Source organism: Chrysemys picta, chromosome 10, assembly GCF_011386835.1.
Source record: "Chrysemys picta bellii isolate R12L10 chromosome 10, ASM1138683v2, whole genome shotgun sequence".
Lineage (NCBI taxonomy): Eukaryota > Metazoa > Chordata > Testudines > Emydidae > Chrysemys > Chrysemys picta.
Genome location: NC_088800.1, coordinates 4,087,115 through 4,106,484, shown reverse-complemented (window position 1 = coordinate 4,106,484; position 19,370 = coordinate 4,087,115). Strand labels below are relative to the sequence as shown.

General features: G+C 47.3%; 1 protein-coding gene across 4 annotated transcripts in view; it reads right to left on the bottom strand.

Annotated features, from left to right (window-relative positions):
- The window catches only part of ITGA11 (integrin subunit alpha 11), a 149,877-nt gene that overhangs the window by 19,740 nt on the left and 110,767 nt on the right, over positions 1-19,370 (bottom strand). For all 4 annotated transcript variants that reach the window (XR_010590923.1, XM_008170512.4, XM_042856551.2 and 1 more), the window contains exons 20-23: positions 15,704-15,911; positions 9,110-9,208; positions 5,507-5,583; positions 3,191-3,280 (exon numbers count right to left, since the gene is read on the bottom strand). Coding sequence is in view for 3 of the 4 variants with exons in the window: in XM_008170512.4 (XP_008168734.2) it covers positions 3,191-3,280; positions 5,507-5,583; positions 9,110-9,208; positions 15,704-15,911 (474 nt within the window). In the remaining variant the exon portion in view is untranslated. The remainder of the gene's footprint in view (positions 1-3,190; positions 3,281-5,506; positions 5,584-9,109; positions 9,209-15,703; positions 15,912-19,370) is intronic.

The window sequence follows — 19,370 nt, the reverse complement described above, 5'->3', positions numbered from 1 at the left end:
CGGTGGCACTAGAATCGGTAGGGAAAGCCTGGTCCTCTCTGATGCAACGGATCCTGATTCAAACAGACGCTGTGCAGTGCTGGAGCTACAAAGTAATGGCCGCATCACGCCCAGTCAGGAGTAACACTCCAATGCTCTCTTGGCAAGCAGAAAACCCGAAGCCGGTAGCCCTGAACGGTAGCCCCTTTGATGCTACCAAGCAGAGTTGCGTTTGTACAATTGTTATTCAATCCAGACTAGCACCACAGCAAACATCTCCTTTGCAGATTTCTCTGAAGCTTGGACTACGGCCCACTCCAGATGGGGCTTCTTTTCCAAACAGGCTAAGGAAATGCCCTTCAAACAACTCTAAGCAAGGAGTGCCAGAGGCCCTGCTGATAAGGAAAACTCCGGCCCCAGGTGACCGAGGAAAGCAAAGATACCACAGTAATAGCCCAAGTGCCGCAGCTCACAGAAGCTTGGATCATTGTATCAGAGGGTAGTCTGACCTTGTACGGTACAGGCATTGGGTCCTGCAGGGCTCACCCACTGCAGTGATGAGCACCGTGTCAATGCTCAGCTAGGAGCGCGGTGGATCTGAGCCTCCGGGTCAACTTCATGGCCACCCAGGGCTTCCCACAGCATCCTCACAGAGATCCGCCCCTGGTCGCCCCACCCCCCTTGAAGGGCCTGACCAAGCTCCCATTGGAGGCAATGGCTACACGCCCATTGACTAGTCTGGTGCAGGATTAGGCCATAGGAAGGCAGGTGTGGGGAGACCCTCCTCCAGACATTTCCATTCCTTGTCCACAGGCTTTTCACCAGGGCGTGGTAGGGGGCGACCCCAACCCCACTGGGGCTCCCAGATGCCCAAAGGCACTGCGTGGTGAGATGGCACCACAGAGATAGCGTGCAACCCCCACACTGTGCGGAAAGGAGTATCTGCACCGAGGGCACCCTCTGTGAGCTGCCCACGGGGCTTTGGGCCACAACAGTGTCACTAAGCTCTTACTCAGTCAGTGGAGACAGCGTGGCCTAGCGGACAGAGCACTGGACTGGGACTCAGCAGACCCAAGTTCTATTTGTGGCTCTACCACCGGCCTGCTAGGTGACCTGGGGCACGTCACTGCATGCTCCATGCCTCAGTTTCCCCATCTGTCAAATGGAGATGAGGAGACTGAAATCCTTTGCCGTCGTTGAGATCTGCTGATGAAAAGTGATGTCATTGTACAGCACTTTAGCATCAACCACTAGCTAATTATTCCTCCAAACACCCCTATGAGGCAGGCAAAGTGACTGTTACCATCTTCCTTTTACAGGTCGGAAAGCCGATACCCAGAGAGGGGCAGGGGCTCACCCAAGGCCAGGCAGTTAATTTGGTGGCCAGGGTTAGAATTCAGAAATTCTTGACTCCCAGCCCTCTGCTCCATGTCTCTCAGGCCGTAGCGCAGGGTCCCTGTCGGAGTCCCAGTTTGCCACTGAATGGGACTTTACAAACACGAAGCCAGCCATTGTCTGAATTCCCACAGGGCAGCACAAACTTCCTACCCTTCTTGCTGTTGGCTAACAGGGAGGTTTTCCTCGTCTGGGCCGATTGCCATGACTGTGAATCAGCCCGTCCATACAGCTCACCTGCTTCGCTGCGTTAGTGCGTCTTTGCCCAGTGTCTCTGGGGAGCCCAGACCTCCCGTACGCAAAACAGACCTGGCAAAGGATACGTCCCCCCAGCCGCAACCTGGGTCCTTACAAGGAAGCTTTTCAGTGGGCTAATGAGAGTTCTAGTTACACGCTGAAAGAGTCATTCGCATGTCTTCTCTCTAGCAACGTGCACCAGGATTTCCCAGCCGCACGACTTTGAAAGTGGTAGTTTGGTTTTTTAAGGGGTATCTGATACGGTCCAGTCCAGCCGGAACATTTCAGTGATGCTGCCAATCCCCCCGCCTCTCCTGTGCACACCGCTGGGACACTGGTGGCTCGGATGCCACATGCAGAGTTTTCAGCCTCTGTTGTTGCACGTCCCTCTCTGCGTGTGCAATCGGCAGCAGCTGCACAAACGGCCACACATCTGGGCTAGCCGGAGAGGTCAGCTGCACGCCCAGGGGCGGGTGTGCAAAGCCACCGCCAGCTGCATATTCCGGCCTCACTCGCGGCAGCCTTCGTTTTCTCAGCGTTGGTAGCTGTCAGCTGTTCCTGCCTCCCAAGCTGCTGCATGGGCCTGTTCTGCTACGCCGCGTTCTTACACCCTCACCGCAGCACCGATAACTTGCTGAGCGGGTCCTCTCACAAGGGAGCTCGGTCAGCATTACCCAGGAGCCAACATGCGTTCTTCTCTCGCCTTTCCGAGAGCAGCCACAAACCCTGCTGCTCTAACCCAAAATGCAAAGTGGGGCCCGCACCTGCGGATCCATCACACCTCTGTGGCATCCTCCCCTCTTCTCCTAGAGCTCGGGGAAGCCAATCAGGGGCAGCCCGTTCTACAGGCTGGTAGTTGTTGGTGGGACTGGCCTAGGTTGACCACCTGGCCCTTCATTTAAGGGACAGTCCCTTATTTCATTGATTTGTGCTAGGGGGACCGCCTGTCCCTCATTTGAAGATGCACTGAAATGTATTAAACCTGATCACAAGTACCATTTTAACCACTGAATTGAAGCTCCTGATAATTGCATTGTATACCCGAGGGCAGTAGAAATGTACACATCAGAGAAAAAAAGACCTGAAATGTTACGGAAAATGGGTTTTCCCTAAAAAGCCCCTTAAAATAAAACCTTGTCCCTTGTGTTTCATGTGGTTTCCCCTTATTCCCATCTAACACAGGTGGTCCCCATAGGCTGGCCACCCCCATGCCAGATTCTCTCCCCCAAACGCGCAGGGGGCCTCGCCCAGGACGCCCCTCCCTGTTGCGGAGCTCCCCACACCCAGCGCCCGGCAGCACGTTGTGGGGCAGAGGCGCTGGGGACATGTGGACAGAAGGGCAGAGGCAAGAAGCCTTCCCATGGAGACCCTTGACTCCAGTTTAGGGAGCTGAGCCCCCAGCCCGTCAGCCTCTATGGAACAATTCCAGGCAAACCGTGAGCTGAGCGCCCTCCCCCCAGGCAGGGACACATGCAGCCCTAGGAGCAGTGGGTATCAGGGTTGAGCAAGGGCTGCAGGGTTTGGGCCGGGTTTGCTCAGTGACAGATTCCTCAACCCCCCGGCCACGATGACCACAAACCTGGTGAAAAGGAGGTCGGCTTCGTATTTCAGGTGAAAATTCAGGAGAGCAGCGTTATCTTCTTTGGTACTTTCCTGTTCTTCGCTGTCACTGGAAGCCAAGCAAAGGAAAACAGCATTTAGGCCACTCCACACAGCGGGGGAAACAGCCCACCCTGGGTGAGGATTAATTTGCTGACTCCACAGCACAGAGTCCAAATGGGACGACTGATTCTCGATGGAGGGCTGGGACGCTGGCCCCTAGCTGCCGACAAGGCCTTCTTAGGGCCTGTCCCTTCACGTATGAACTGTCAGAGCTGGTAAAAAATATAGGGAACTGCTTTGATTTTGTGCAATGAATTTCTAGGAAGGCAGGGGAATGACAGTAACAACATTCTGCAATTACTCGTGCCTATTTGGGCAGGGGACAGAGGCCCTTCACCTTGGTGCTTACGCCAGGCGGGGCTGGTGGGATAGGAACATATAAAAGGCACTTATTGCTGACACGGCATGATTCACAAACTCTGCAAAGAATTAATCCGCCCCCTAAACTCTAGAGCAGCGATACTCAGACCTCAGTGGTTCTGGAGCCAAACTAGCGATCAACATTACCCCAGAGAGCCACAGTCGTGGGAACTCCTGGTTTCATTTTCTATTTCTCATAGCAAAATGACTGACCAAGTATTATTTTATTTTATGGTGGGAGAGCTGGTTAATACAGAGTGCAGTGTTAGAGGATGGGCTCTAGAGGGTCGGGGCATGGTACAAGTTAGGTATGTTCCACGCAGACTTAGGTTAAGGAAACTGGGTTGCCTCTGGGCAGAACGCACTCGTTCAGTTGTACAGTGTCCGGCTCTAAACCTGCAGTCACTGAAATCAACAGCAAAAGGCCCATTGACTTCAGTGAGTACAGGATCAGACTCTGATTTGCACCCAGGTCTACACTCAGGTTTGAGCCCAAGCCCCACTTCCATGCACACACAAATCGGTCGGACTCGGGTCAGCAAGCACATGGGACCCAGTTCCTAGGACCCTGCTAGGGGGATGGGTCAGAACCTGAGTCCTGCTGTGACTCGGGTCCAAGCCCTGTCGTTTTGCAGTGTGGACACAGCTCACGCTGCAGGACCCAGTCAGAAGGTCCAGGTAGCGCAGTATGGCTGTGAGACCCAGGGTCCAGCAACTGTAAACCCAGGTTTACAAGGCAGTGTAGACACTGACGCGTGGGATTGGAAACACCAAGCCCAGAAGCCAGGATCCCAGAGACCCAGGTTTACAATGCAGTGTAAACATATCCTTTGAAACCAGTTCCGGATGAGTCAGAATTTGCCCTCTTGTGTTTTTCTGGAAGATGCCAAGTAAGTGTGTGCAGAAGTCATAGAAAAGAGAGATCACTTGATCATTACCTGTTCTGTTCATTCCCTCTGGGGCACCTGGCATTGGCCACTGTCGGTAGACAGGATACTGGGCTAGATGGACCTTTGGTCTGACCCAGTACGGCCGTTCTTATGTTCTTATGTTACTGGCAAATGAGCTGACAGAAGCAGATTTTCCTTAGTAACTTTTCCCAGGTCAAGGCAGTGAATTTAGGTGACCAAAACCTTCCTCAGAGCACAGAGCAGCCTTGCAAAATTGTCATGAACATTTACTAGCCCAGGCTCAAAATCTCCTTGGCTGCCCTTTGCCACCATGATTGATGCGGGAAACAACAAACAAAAACAAACCAACAAACCCCTAATCAGATTTTACTTGCCTGTCAAAACAATTTACTTGTGCCGGGCAAGTGGGTGAGTAGAACTTTACAAGCATACGGTATTTTTATGGGGAGTGTTTGTGTTAGTGAAAGTAGCTGAACGAAAAGCATTGCCAAGTGTCACTTTCTGTTCATCCACACACCCTGGAATATTGCTGGCAGCTGAAGCACATCAGATATCCAGAGAGAGCGAGCCATGACTTACAAGTACAGCGCTACATATTTTCTAACAGCCAAAGGTAATTTAATTTCCATATGCTATGCCCTGGGTGCCTCTAGAGCAGAGGTTGCCAGCTTTGCTGAACGATGCTAATAGATATTGAAGATTGAAATGCAGGCTCTTGTCAACTATGAACAAAGCTGTAGAGTATCTGTGCTCAACAAACTCACTCCAATTAAAAATCTCAGGCTGTCATTGCCTGGGGAGGAAGGGGGAGAGGTGAAAACCATCCACAGTTAAGCTGCAACAGGAGGGAGAAGATGACAGGCGCTCTAAGACGAGAGCTGTGCAGACAGCATTGTATTTAGTTAGAAAATAAAGGTGATAAATATGTGCAAAGGGAACAGAAAAATAATGCAATCATTAACCTGTTGGCAGTTAGATAGATCTCCATGCTTTGAAGAAAAATAGATTTGCTGAATTCGAAATCCAGGCGAAAAGCCACCTGCAGAGATTAAAAACAGATTGAAAAAAAAAACATTAAACAAATACAGTTATCCAGCTGTCGCAGACACGAGTTCCCCTCTGCCACCATCCTTTCCCATTAACCCTATCGCAGCAGAGCACAACTTTCCAGCCAGTCACAAAGTGTGTGGGAGAAAGATCATGGATGAAATGTTACAAGAGAGGTTGGCAAGTTTCAAGCAGAGCCATATCTTTCCAGAGAAAACAGCTACTGACTTGGTGGTTTGTTTGTGTGTGTGTTTAAAATTATTATTATTCTTTAGAATAGAGAACAAAAAAATCCTTTTTGTTAAAGGCCTATCAGGCTCACTGTGCCATACAGTTAACTCACATCTGAGGCATTGTTTCCACCGACGGGGGACAAGAAGTGCCAAAGAGATGTTCCAACAACAATAAAATGTCATTAATGGCAGATCTGAAAAAAACGTGGCAATGACCTCAAACTGTCTGGGACGGTGCACAGCTGATTATAATATTAAAATTCTACTCCGGCTCCCAGGGCCAAATTTCCATTTCCAGCCTGTCTTTGTTTTGGCAGGACCCGAACTACCTGATGCCACGCAGATGCATTCTTAGCCGCTGTAGGTCATGTGGAATCGGGCTGCTCCATTTTATTTTATGGCCACAAGCACACAAGACGGCTTTATTGCAAGGTTTAAATTCTAGAGAAGTGAATGAAGCATATCCATCATTTTCGAGCTCCTGACAGGCAAAGGCTTCAGACGAATATATTGTTTTGAGTCTGGGAAAGCTTCTGTCATGATCTGCTTCTTTATATTCCAACACGTCAGCCTGTCACCCCATTTTCCTTCTAACGTAACATACAGGGAGTTGATATATATGCTAATTCATAGAATCAGATGAATCAGGAGGTCATCTAGTCCAACCCCCTGCTCAAAGCAGGACCAACCCCAACTAAATCATCCCAGCCAGGGCTTTGTCAAGCCGGGCCTTAAAAACCTCTAAGGATGGAGATTCCACCACTTCCCTAGGTAACCCATTCCAGTGCTTCACCACCCTCCTGGTGAAATTGTGTTTCCTAATATCCAGCCTAGACCTCCCCCACTGCAACTTGAGACCATTACTCCTCGTTCTATCATCTGCCACCACTGAGAACAGTCTAACTCCATCCTCTTTGGAACCCCCTTTTAGGTAGTTGAAGGCTGCTATCAAATCCCCCCTCACTCTTCTCTTCTGCAGACTAAACAAGCCCAGTTCCCTCAGCCTCTCCTCATAAGTCATGTGCCCCAGCCCCCTTATCATTTTTGTTGCCCTCTGCTGGACTCTCTCCAATTTGTCCACATCCCTTCTGTAGTGGGGGGCCCAAAACTGCATGCAAGACTCCAGATGTGGCCTCACCAGTGACGAATAGAAGGGAATAATCACTTCCCTCTATCTGCTGGCAATGCTCCTACTAATGGAGCCCAATGTGCCATTAGCCTCCTTGGCAACAAGGGCACACTGCTGACTCGTACCCAGCTTCTCGTCCATTGTAATCCTCAGGTCCTTTTCTGCAGAACTGCTTCCTAGCCATTCGGTCCCAGTCTGTAGCAGTGCCTGGGATTCTTCTGTCCTAAGTGCAGGACTTTGCACTTGTCCTTGCTGAACCTCATCAGATTTCTTTTGGCCCAATCCTCCAATTTGTCTAGGTCACTCTGGACCCTATCCCTACTCTCCAGCGTTTATCGACCTCTCCCCCCAGCTTAGTGTCATCCATGAACTTGCTGAAGGTGCAATCCATTCCTTGTTTAGAAGAAGAAAAAAAATATTCATATTGGTAAAACGTGCCACAAACACTGGAGATGTGAAATTTGGATGCAGATGCAAAATCATATCCATGCTCTTCCTTCAGCTCATTCTGAGAATTGCAACATTTAAATCCGGTTTTCAGTTTGGCTTTTGAAAGCCTCCAAGTCCAGGGATACTAAGCTGTCAGACTGGAACTTGTGGTAAAATCACAGGACTGGAGATCTGGGTTTAATTCCTGAATCTGCTGCAGGCTTGCTATGTGACCTTGGGCAAGTTACTTAATCTCTCTGTGCCTAAATTCCCCATCCCTGGGTGCCAGAACAGGGAGAGCCAGGGGGCCATGCCCCCCCCCTTTTACTGTTGATAAAGGCAAGCGACAGGGGGAAGGAGTGGAGAGGAGAGAGTTTGGGGGGGGAAGAGGCAACGCGAGAGCAGGGTCTCGGGGGAAGGGGCAGGGCCTTGAGAGAATGAGCAGCACAAGGGTGGGGGCTCGGGGAGAAGGAGCAGTACGGGGGGGACCTCGGGAGGAAGGGGGCGATGTGACGGCGGTGCCACGGTTCAGACACCTGCGGCCCCCCCACTTTTAGGGACCTTCTGCCACTCCTGTCCTCATCTGTCATATAGGGATAACAATACCTCCTTTCTCCCACCTGCTGTGTCTTGTCAACTTGGACTGTAAGATCTTTAGTGCAAGGATTGCCTCACTGCACGTATGAATAACATAATAATTTGAATAACAAGTGAAGTGTGTCTTTGAGCCCATATGTAATGAACTAAATATGTTAACGCTCATTAAAATGTTTGATCAGTGTTTCTAAAATATTAGCTGATCTAGAACTCAAATGAATGGATAGGGTTAAAAAGAATACTACCGAGGAGTTTATCTGAGAAAACCCCCTTAGACGTGACACACGCTCTTCACCAAACTGATACTAGTGAGGTTTCCTTCATTCGGTTTCTCTCTCTTTTTGTTCTTGCGCAAATTCACGTGAACATCTCCAGTATGATGAATGAGGGGCAGAGGGTCCAGTTGAAATGGAAGAGAGAAGAATTTAGCTTGCTCTACCTAACCAGTAAAAGGGGACTCATTTTGTAAGGCAGCAGCAGATCGGAACAGCCAACATTAAACTGTGCCAAAGGATTAAAGTCAAATTCTTTGTCTCCGTGTGACTGGTTTGAATTTGGCTGCCTGAAGATCGGCTAGGATTCAATGCAACTTTTATGCTGCTGACACCTCTTAGCTGACCTCTTGTCCCCTAACGCTGGTGGCCGTCTGAAATAGAAACGAAAGCAACTACTGGTCTTTGACTCATTTTGCTCATCCCTGCTGGGCCAGCTCCTTAGCCCAGCCCCAGTGCAGGCAGGCAGGGCTCTGGGCAGAGATCTGGACAGGAATGCTCCCCCTTAGCCCCGGAAGCGAGTGGGGCTCTGCTCTCCCTAGGTTACTTTGTTCCAATGGCCGAAATAGAATCTGTAGCCCCAGTGTTTCTCTGGGAGCGATCAACAGAGGCTCGGCTCAGTGGAGGAACCTTTCTCCCTGTCCTCAGCATGCCCTACGCAAGAAGCGGAGCTCAGCACGACGTCATCTCCTGAACGCCATTCCCAAATGCGGCCATGCCCCCGCCCGCTCAGTGGCACCTTTGTCCCCTGCCCGCTCAGTGGCACCCTTCTGCGGCCACAGAGGAGGGGCCGGAGCAGCCCATCGGCAGGATATTTCATTTGGACTTGCCAGGTCAAATAACAGAAACTATCTTTACCTTTGCTTTGGCTCGGAAGAAGGGGTAGCTAACATTGCACACCTTCTTGTTGGGGCGCTTTTCTTCATTCATGCATTCAATGTTGATGTCTGTATCATCCTGAAATGGAAAACCACAGGTTACCAGAAACACCAGAGATACCCACAGCACATTTCTCATAGCCAACATGCTCCTTGTGGCTGTGCGCACGGACCGAAAGACATCCGAACTGAAGCTTGAAAAACAGGGAAACTACAGTTGTTGTAAGCCAGACATTCTTCCCATGCAGTTCTGTTAAACTAGTATCACAGTCACAAAGCCAATTTCAAATTTCTTGGTTTAAATCCTACTCTGGGATTTTAGATACAGCGATGAATGAAAAAGACCAAATAAAACTGATTATTCTTGGACCAATAATCACAAAGAAGAATAAAGATTTTTTATGATCAAATGTGCTAGAGAAATAACAAGAAATAGCCCAACTTCCTTTATTACATGGTGACCACATGTTAGTGATAATTAACTTACTTAGAATGTACACTCTTTGGGGGCATCTTTTTGTGCTGTTTGTACAGCTCCTGCCACAGGGAGGTCCTGCTCCATGACTGAGGCAGCTAGGTGCTATCTTAATACAAACAGTAAATAATCATCCCCACAAGTCAGGGCAATTGCACCTGTATTCCCCCTCTGGGGTCACCTCTCTTGGGTGGAGACGAGAGTCCCACCCAACCAGGGTGTTTCCCAGGCTGTGCAGTCCCCTGACTAAACTGTGGTATCCCCAGCAAAAGGCAGCCTGCCTAAGCCGGCCTGCTTCTCTTCTCCCTTCAGAGGAAGTAGACAGTGCAATGGCCCAGTTAGAAGTTATCACACAGCTCTTTCTAAGCAAGCCCTTCTAGTCTTAAGGTAAAGCCATTACAGAGAAAACACACTAAAAACAATACAAGGACCTACACGCATGCTAAAAAGCTTCCCAGAAATCAGCCCCTAACTCTAACCAGGGCTCTGGCTGGGGATTAGTTCTTCAAAGCCCACCCAGGAGCTTTTCCTGTGGTTACCAGTTCAGAACAGCTTTCGCTTGGAACTAGCTCCCCTAGGAGTGACGGATTCCCTCCTTTAGCCAGGCTGGGTCTCTGAAGAGACCGGGACTAGGTAATGAGCCAGACAATGGGTTTCTCTTCAAGGTGCAGCTTCCAAAGGATGGCCCAGTAGTGAGACATTTGCATTCCCCTTGTCCCAAGTTTTTCCCGGGAACCTCGCTCAGCTAGAAGTTCAGCCTTGTCTGGTCCGTTGTTCTCAAGAGTCCTTGGAAGCACATGACACTTCCCGGTGTTTACCTAAGTCCGGTCTCCTCCTTAAAAGATGCTACATGCCAGCCCACGATACATTTGCATTTTTAAAGCAATGACCTCTTAAGACACTAACATAGTTCAATATGGTTTGTCCAGGAGATTGCAGGATATCTGTCCCAATAATGAATCAGACAATGGAATAATAAGATAATGCAACAATAAAATACACTTGCTATATTTAACAATACTGTCAGCAAGGGAACGCTTCATCAAAAAAATGACCTACAGTAATGCTCCAAATAATACAGTTTGTAACAGCGATGCTGCAATGTAGGGAGGAAAGATGTCATTCTAGCTAAGGCATTGGATTGGGACTCAAGAGTTCTGAGTCCAGTGCCTGGTTCTGCCACAAACTCCCTGCGTGACCTAGAGCATTTTGCTGTGCCTCGGTTCCTGTTCCCTATCTGTCAAGTGGCACTACTAACACTCTCTCCCATCCTCTGTCTATTTGGCCTATGAGCTCCCTGGGACAAAGCCTGGCTTTTACTGTGTGTTTGTACAGCACCGAGTACAATCCCGAAGTTAGCTGGAAACTCAAGGAGCTACTTATTACTCTAGTCAATTTGTCTTTGTAATGAACAGTAGCGAGGAGCACATTAGTTGAGCTGAGCGTTCGTAACTGGCAACGGTGTTTTCTCTAAACGCTGCTGCATGGCGCTTACTCTGTTACATCTCATAACATTTTTCCTTGGTTAATTTGGAGTAATCTATCAGAAAACACAGAGCAGACCCTTACATTTTTCTAATTTTGTGGGCAACATGTCCCGTAATTTTCCATTGGCACCACTTTTAAACCACCAAATGGGAGGTATTTGATACCCAGAATGGTTATGAAGTCATGTAGTGGATGAATGAATTCTCAGCAAGATCAGCACATTTCCCAAGAAGCAGGATTTGGAGGTCTCAGGAATTCCTCTGAGCGCCCATTGGACGGCTGACAGACATTTACTACACTCCCAACCAGAAAGATGGATCAAAGCTCTCCACAGCCTAGACACAATGCGGAAATGTCAGCGAAGTGCTGAATGATCGCTTGGCCCAGATTTCTTAGAGGTGATAGTGGGGAAAGGCAGGGCATGCTAAGCTGTTTGAGAACCAGTGATAAAAAGATACAGGCCTTTCATGTAAGGAAAATCTGTCTAAAAGGGGAGTAAGAAAGGAGCCAAGGGTGGTGCTTGGGGAGCATGGGGATGAGTGCGAGAAGATCATTAGATAGATGGAGGGTGATGAACTGGGAAATATCTGGGTTATCTGTCATGTATCCTGGGGCATGCCTGTGTGTGAGTGTTTATGGTAGCTGTGGAGTTGGATCAAAAGGGTTGTTAAAGAAGCCAAGTAGGAAAGGTAAACCATGGCTGTGGTAAGGAGTGAGTCCCTCCTTCCTCCAGTCTGGGCCTTAGGAGGGATCGGGAAGCAGAGGGTAGCTAGCTGTTTGAAACACATACATGAAATGCACCCCCAAAGACAGAATCATAGACAGGGTTGGAAGGGACCTCAGGAGGTCATCTAGTCCAACCCCTGCTCAAAGCAGGACCAATCCCCAGACAGATTTTTGCCCCAGATCCCTAAATGGCCCCCTCAAGGATTGAACTCACAACCCTGGGGTTAGCAGGCCAATGCTCAAACCACTGAGAGGCGCTGGGCCTGAGATGACAGGACATCCTGCTTAGGGCTCTCAGGGGAGCAGAAAGTGCCCCAGAAAACACAAGGCCCATGGAGTTCACTTCTGACCCTAAGTCAGCAGCAGCTGCAGTGGCTAGAGATGCAACATGACATGATGGTTCTGTAATAAAAGGCCAAGATCTTCCATTCACCACAAGGAGGCCTGAAGATGCGAGAGGGAAGGCTGCCTCTCTCTCCACACACACACATGCAGGATGACAAAGTGGGTGATGTGGTTGCTGCCATATGAAGTTTATAAATCAGAGGTTTCTTTTTTTTTTTTGTCATTCCCAGACTCTGACTGTTTTGTTGAACAAAGCTGGTTTTCAACAGAGCCCTGTATGTCCCAAATACTCGAAACATATGCGCCGCCTTCAATCTTCCAGTCAGCATACCGCTTGCAAAGCAGTATTAGAGTGGCATCGATTGGCCCAACTCTAAGTCATGGCTCTGTTTCCATTGTAAGCCCATATTTTCAGGGGAGCTATAACTTAGCAGTAAAAATTCTTCATTGACTGAAACTTGGCCACCAGCGTGCTCCGCTTGGGAGATTTTTTTTTAAAGCCGTAGGAGTGCCAAAGCAAAGGCGGAACGAAGTTCCTCCGCATCTTAGTGTGTCTCAGGCACTTACAAATAAAAAAATCGTTTTGTATTCTAATAATGAAGGATTTAACATCCTTAGAAGCTTAAAAGCCAAAAGCATCGACAAACTTCTTCCGGAGATAGAATCGCTAGGCTGGATCTGACATGGGGTCTGTTTTATCCCACACCCTAGACCAGTACCAGAGTCTTCAGGGAGAAGTGCAGGACTCCCTGTAATGCACAATCATGGAATAGAACAGAATGTAGGAGCAGCTTCTTCCTGACCCCAGGCAGTTAGTAACTGGTTCTGCCCTGGAGCATGGAGATCTAGATCCCACATTACATTTTCATCTTCTCTGATGAAATTGTGAACTTCTTCTTATCAGCATATATGGCCATTCCTTTAGCTGTTGGTCTCAGTCAAAACTAGTGAAAATGGAAAAGTTTTCACTAAAATCTAACTAAGCTTCATTAGCGCTCAAAAATGATTTGGTTCTGCGCTGAGTTTGAGATCATCTGGTTACATCCCCACCGCCCTTAGCGGTGCTCCTGTTTTTTTGTCATGTTAGATTCCAATCCCGAGATCTCCACAGCAATAAGCTCTGCATCTATTTTCCCCAGGTATGTTTAGCCTCGATAAGTAAAGAGACACAGAGTTTTCCCTGTTACAATGCATACTTAACTAGCTACATCTCAGGAGTTATAGTGAGAACTGTATGAAAGAATACCAGGTTCACTTTGCACCCAACTCTGAGGATGACGTGTAGGCCATGATCTGGGATATGAGTGTAAAGACTGAACATCAGGCAGCATGGAGCACCAGAGTGGTGGAGCACCAGAGAGCTGCACTGCCAAGAAATTAAGAAGGAGAAAATGTGTTGCAGATGAGTAATTCAATGCTCTTTGATTAATCCCATCTTTCTTAGCTACAGCAAAGCATCCCAGTGCCACTGGGAGGTTTTGGAAGATCATTTGAATACTTCTTCACTCTCTTTCTCCTGACCTTTTCTCCTCTTAGAAACTGAGGAAAGGAAGAAGAAAATCTGGGAGAGTGATTAAGAGGAAATGTGGTCATGTGGTTAAGGCACAGAACTGGGAGTCAAGGACTCTGAATTCTATTCTTGGCTTGGCCACAGACAACAGGGAAACTTAGGCCAGTTAATTTAACCCCCTGAGTTTTTAGAACAGCTTTCAGTTTTGCAAGGAGAAATCAAGTACTAATAATCTTCTCTAGCACTTTTCATCAGGAGATCCCTCAGTGCTTTAAAAAGGAGGTGTAATGCCTTGGGGTCCGGTGGGTCGAAGGGCAGTCCAGATCAGTGGTGGGAGTCCACACAAAGGTCTGATAGTCAGGAGATCCAATCCAAGGGGAAGGTATAGGGGGTTGGCTGGAGGGGTGAGGCAGCAAGTCAGGATGAGGTGGGGCAGCAAGGCAGGGTCAGGTGAGTCCGTGCAGGCAATGGCTTGTTTTGCTCAGACATGGTCAGAAAGGAAGCAGGAAGTTTATATAGGGTCACCAGCCAATCAGAGTCAAGGCCATGTGGCCAATCAGGAAGCAGGCCATGGAACACTGGTAGCTGGCCCACCCATGTCTGTGAGTTCCTGGTAGTCTGACCTAGTGGAAAGGTATGATGGCCAAGGCTGTTTGCTGAGAATCCAGTGGGCCTGGGTTTGAAACCAGGGTCCTGACAGGAGGTCAGTATCATTATCCCATTTTACAGATGGGGAAAGTGAGGCAAAGAGATGGGAACTGAAGAGCCAGGAATAGAACCCAGGTCTCCTGACTCCCAGTCCAGTGCCCTATGCATTAGGCCATGCTGCCTAAATAAAGGCTAGCCTGAGACCCATGTGTGTCCTTGAGGGTACACGTGTGTCCCATGGAAAGCCTGTTATGAAGTGTGATTAAAGTGCTGCATTGGGTTTGTGCTCAGCCTCTGCATATACTAGAATTTCACTCCTTGTGCTTAATTTCCTTGTCTACAAAATGGGGATAATTGGTTGAAACAATACTTCAATTCTCTGCAACAATGAGTAATATGAATTATAAAAATAACTAGATGAATATGACATGAGGGGGACAAACCACCATGGCTTCTGTAAGGGAAAATCATGCCTCTGATCTCCTAGAATCACTGAGCGTGTCAAAAAGGTGGATAAAGGAGAAATAATTAATTTGATTTATTTGAACTTTCCGAAGAAAGCTTTTGACAAAGTCCATCATGAGAGGTTATTAAGCTAAGTCATCATGGGTGAGAAGTAACATTCTGTGATGGATTAGACAATGGCTAGGAGAAAGCAAATAGGAAGAAATGATACACTTTCACCATGGCGGCAGAGGGGTGGGTGCCCCAAGGTTCCGCACAAGGACCGGGGTGCTGTAATATATTCATTAATGATCTGGAAAAGCGGGTGAACAGCAAGATGGCAATATCTGCAGATGACGTGGAATCTTTCTGGTTACTCAAGACTAGAGTAGGCTCCAAAAAATGCTAAGGGGACACGGCAGACGGGCAGATGAAATTCCGTGCTGACAAATGCAAGGGCATGCTCATTGGAGGGAACGATATGGGGCAGCTTTCCCCATAAATTGTATATTTTGGAGTTTCTTGCGCCTTCCACTGAAGTTGGCCACTGTCAGGAACGGGATACTGGGCGAGATGGACTTTGGGTTTGATCCAGGCTGGCAATCCCGACGTACCCCCTCATTGGAGCAGAGGAGTTGTTAGGCTAAATTAATCTTTGTACAGTGAGTGTGGAAGGGGCTATGGAAATGCAACAGAACAGTAACAGTGTTGAGCCACTGCACTGAATAACACACATACTTTGGCAATACCTCCCCCTTACTATCTAATGACTCCTCTTTTGGTGATCCAGTTTCATTTCCACTAAAGTCAATGGCAAAACCCTCATTAGTTTCATTGGTGCAGGCCCAGGCCCACTGATGGCCATTTCTCTTTTTTACTGGCAATGATTTGCTCCCAACACAAGTGCCAACTGGAGAAGACTCTAAAGGAGTTCTTACCTTCTGAATCAAGCTAGCAAACTGCAGATTTCTCGAGAAGGAAATGTTTAGGACAGTGCTGTATGCATTTTCGCCTTTGTTCTCCAGTGTAGCTTCTACAGCCACCCTCCTCCTTGTGCTCTCTATGATAAAAACGGAGGTATCAAAAGATAGTGTGTAGGCGGCGCAATCCGACGGTGACTTTCTCAGTACTCTTCTGCAATACTCCCTACAAGAAAAGCAGAGCATTAAAGCAGTGGCCAGGTTGGCGTTGTTATTAGAAGACTTCATCTGTAAAAGCTTTGGAGGACACATAGCACGAAAGATCTTATATAATCAGGGGCGCCTGATACATCCAAGAGATTATCTGCTGACATAGGAGGCAGTTTACATGATTAGTATGCATCGACACACAGTAAGTTGAGCTCTGAGCTGCTCCAATTAGGTAAATGAAGATGTATTTTCACTGCATTTAAACTGGTTAAATAAATGTATTGATCAGTTTGTACATAAGCATGCTGGAAATGCTGTCTTTGCGTACAGCTGTTAGAATCAATGTGAGACTCTCCGTACAATAGTTGTATGTGCTTAATGCATAACACACAAATAGTACAGGCTAAGTTTTCAGATGCCTTTAAATCAGCCCCTCAAAATGTGTGCAAATGTTAGCATCAGCGAAACAGTAGGCACGCTTGGATTTGGCCATGAACATTGATACCCAGCTACCAACCTGGATACACAAACGCAAGTCTGTGCAACCAAAATAGGGGGTTTTGTACATACTGCTGTGTGCAGAACCATTTTGCAGGTGGAAGAAATCAGAGGCCCTGTTTGAAAATTGGGCCCGCCAGGCTTGCAAGCATATTTCATGTAGATGAACAATTTGTGCATCACTGCATTTGGAGGATTAGTTAAGTCTCCTTTACAGGGCGGTAGATTGCTACGCGCCAGGTGCCTTAGGGAGGAAAAGAATGAATTCCAAATCGGATAGTCCAGGATAGTGGGGATGGGGAACATCCCCTGCCACTGGAGGGGAAGTAGCTCGCTTGTTCCTACCACAGTGCCCCTTGTGGCAGAGCAAGGGATAGCAATGATGGACTTTCAAGGGGGATCTTCTCCAGACCTCCTTGGCCTCACAGTGTCTTCTGTTGAGGACCATTGGTGAGAAGAAATACGGTATAGGAAATGCACTTGCACACTAACGAAATAGAAACATGATTGAGTCGCTGTTCTTTCTTCTAAGCTTAGTGGGTTTTTTATCTTGCCAGAGCTGAGCTGAATGTCAGTAAATGATGCATCCCAGCTCTGTTTATTAGTCTCTCTGTGCCCTTCCATTTCATAAATCCTTTACAACTGCCTGAAGGGCTGCCATAAATCCAATCTCTCTCCTTATCACCAAGGTAAGAAGAAAAAGAAATACTCATTCATGGCTGGGAATGCTAGTGCAAGTAAATCTTTGCCCGGTGTGCCTGTCATACCCCAGGCTGCTCAGGAAGGAAAGGAGTCACGTGGTTCTAAATAGAGTAGCTGTGAACTCTCGTTTGCTGTGGCTGTTGTATAACACTGTCTAACTGCCCTGGTGTGACCCACTGGGGTGCAATCCAGAGCAGTGAGGGTTCTGTGTCACCCCTGACCTGCAACCTTGGGAGCCTTACAATGCCTTGCTGCAATACCTCCCATCTGGGGCACTTACAAACAGCCGTCCAGCATGCAAGCTACACCCTGAGTGTCTGTGTGTAACTACAGCCTGCCAGCCACACGCGGGTACACTCTGGCTTTTACCAGCCTGGGTTACTTCTGCAGGGTGCCCCCAACACACTCCCAGTCCTGGATTCCCTCACCCCAAATGTATGTCTTGTACTGCCCAGCCCTCTCCTGGACAATCCAAATATATTAAGTCCATTATTCTTTTAAGGGGATAATATACACCAGCTCATTACCTTAAGTAGAGTTACTCAGACACTTTAACTTAAACAGACTGGATTAGACAAAACAATGAAGCAAGTGTATGAACTATAAAGAGATAGCTTTTAAGTGAGTACAAGCAATGAGGCATTAGAGTCAGAAATGGTTACAAGAAAAATAAAGATAAAGCACTTTCTAGTGCCTACTAGAACTTAACAAACTATATTAAAGCAAAGTTTCTCATCACATGCTTTCAACAGCATTACTGACCAAACTCTTCAAGTCTAATGGCTGTTTCTTTTGCTTTCTCAGGTACAAAGACTGAGGAGGGCAAGGACAAGCGAAAGGGGTTTCTTGGGGTGTTTGCCACTCCTTTTTATAGTTTCCTTTCCCCTTTTCAAAAACATTTCCAGCTGACAACCAGGAGACAAAGAGTCTGTGTAGGACCCCGCTGGGTTTTTTTACCTCTGTATGCTCACATGTCGGTTTCCTTTTGTTTCCTCCCTTCCCCCTTTCTGCTTAATGACTTTTTTACTGCTTAAATGCAAATTAAGGCAAGCACATACTCCTTTGTTCAAGACAGGCCTGTTTGACCAGTTGGGTGCTATGTGAGTTTTGAACATGCACTTTTAACATCATATGGGGGAAGTGTATAACTTCACACGTAGTGCTGCTGTACACCTTTCACCAGGATATTACTGATTAGCAAGTTATGAGTTTTCCAATGATTCTGCACACAGCATACTTTGAACAGATTATTACAATTGTGTGTAGGGTGTGAATACAGGGGTGCATTCCATCACACTTGGGCATGATTATTGTCTCCTAAATAAAACATTACATGAAAAGTAAGAGAAAAAAGGTCAAGATGATGTAGAACGTCCGTTTTGCTGTCTGAAATCTCAGCCCTGGCATACGTGCACCGATAGCAATGGAGTCGCGCCAGGGGAGAATTTGAACTCTGGCAGACTTGGCAGACTTTTTGATGGACGTGTCAATTTTTTGTATATTAAAAAAAAAAGGAAAGGAAAAATGTAGCAGCGGGGACCAATGTGTTACCTGTGATGGTGAAGCAACCACAGCATCATTACAGCAACAAATAGGTTTATTCCACACAGAAACTTAACAGTGGTTTGCTCAGCAGATCCCTATATTTCTCTCTCTTTTAGGGCCAGATCTAACATCCATCAAAGCCAATATGGGAAAACTCCCACTGACTTCATTGGAAGTTGGATTGGAAACTTGATGTGCAACAGCAAACCATAAAAAATTGCACCGAGCCCTGTTCATTTGCTAGCCATTGTAGGAGGGGTAGACTGTATTCATAAATATCTGCAAACGTACAATTTAAGATGAAACATTAAGGCCCCTATTCAGCAAACTTAAAGCATCTGAATAGCTCCATTGAAGTCAAGGGGATGACTTATATGTGTAATGTTAGGCATGTGCTTAAATATCTTGCTAAATTGGGGGCTAAAAAAGGATAAATGGGAAAGGGCCACAAAATTAGGATTGAGGTCTTGATTCAGGAGTGCTTGGATTCAGGGTTTCTATTCATTCAGGGGAAGGCGGGTTTGAGGTCATTATATTGGTTATCTTGAGGGGAAATATCCTGCACTGATTACACCCTGTGTACATTAATCAGTACAGAATTTGGTCTGAGGTGTTTAACATTCCACGAGTGTGATGAGCAGATCTGGCAAGCACATCCCTAGAAAGTCAGTGCACATGTTTAATATTGCACTGCATATTTCCCTAAGCCCTGTAGTGATGGCATTTCATG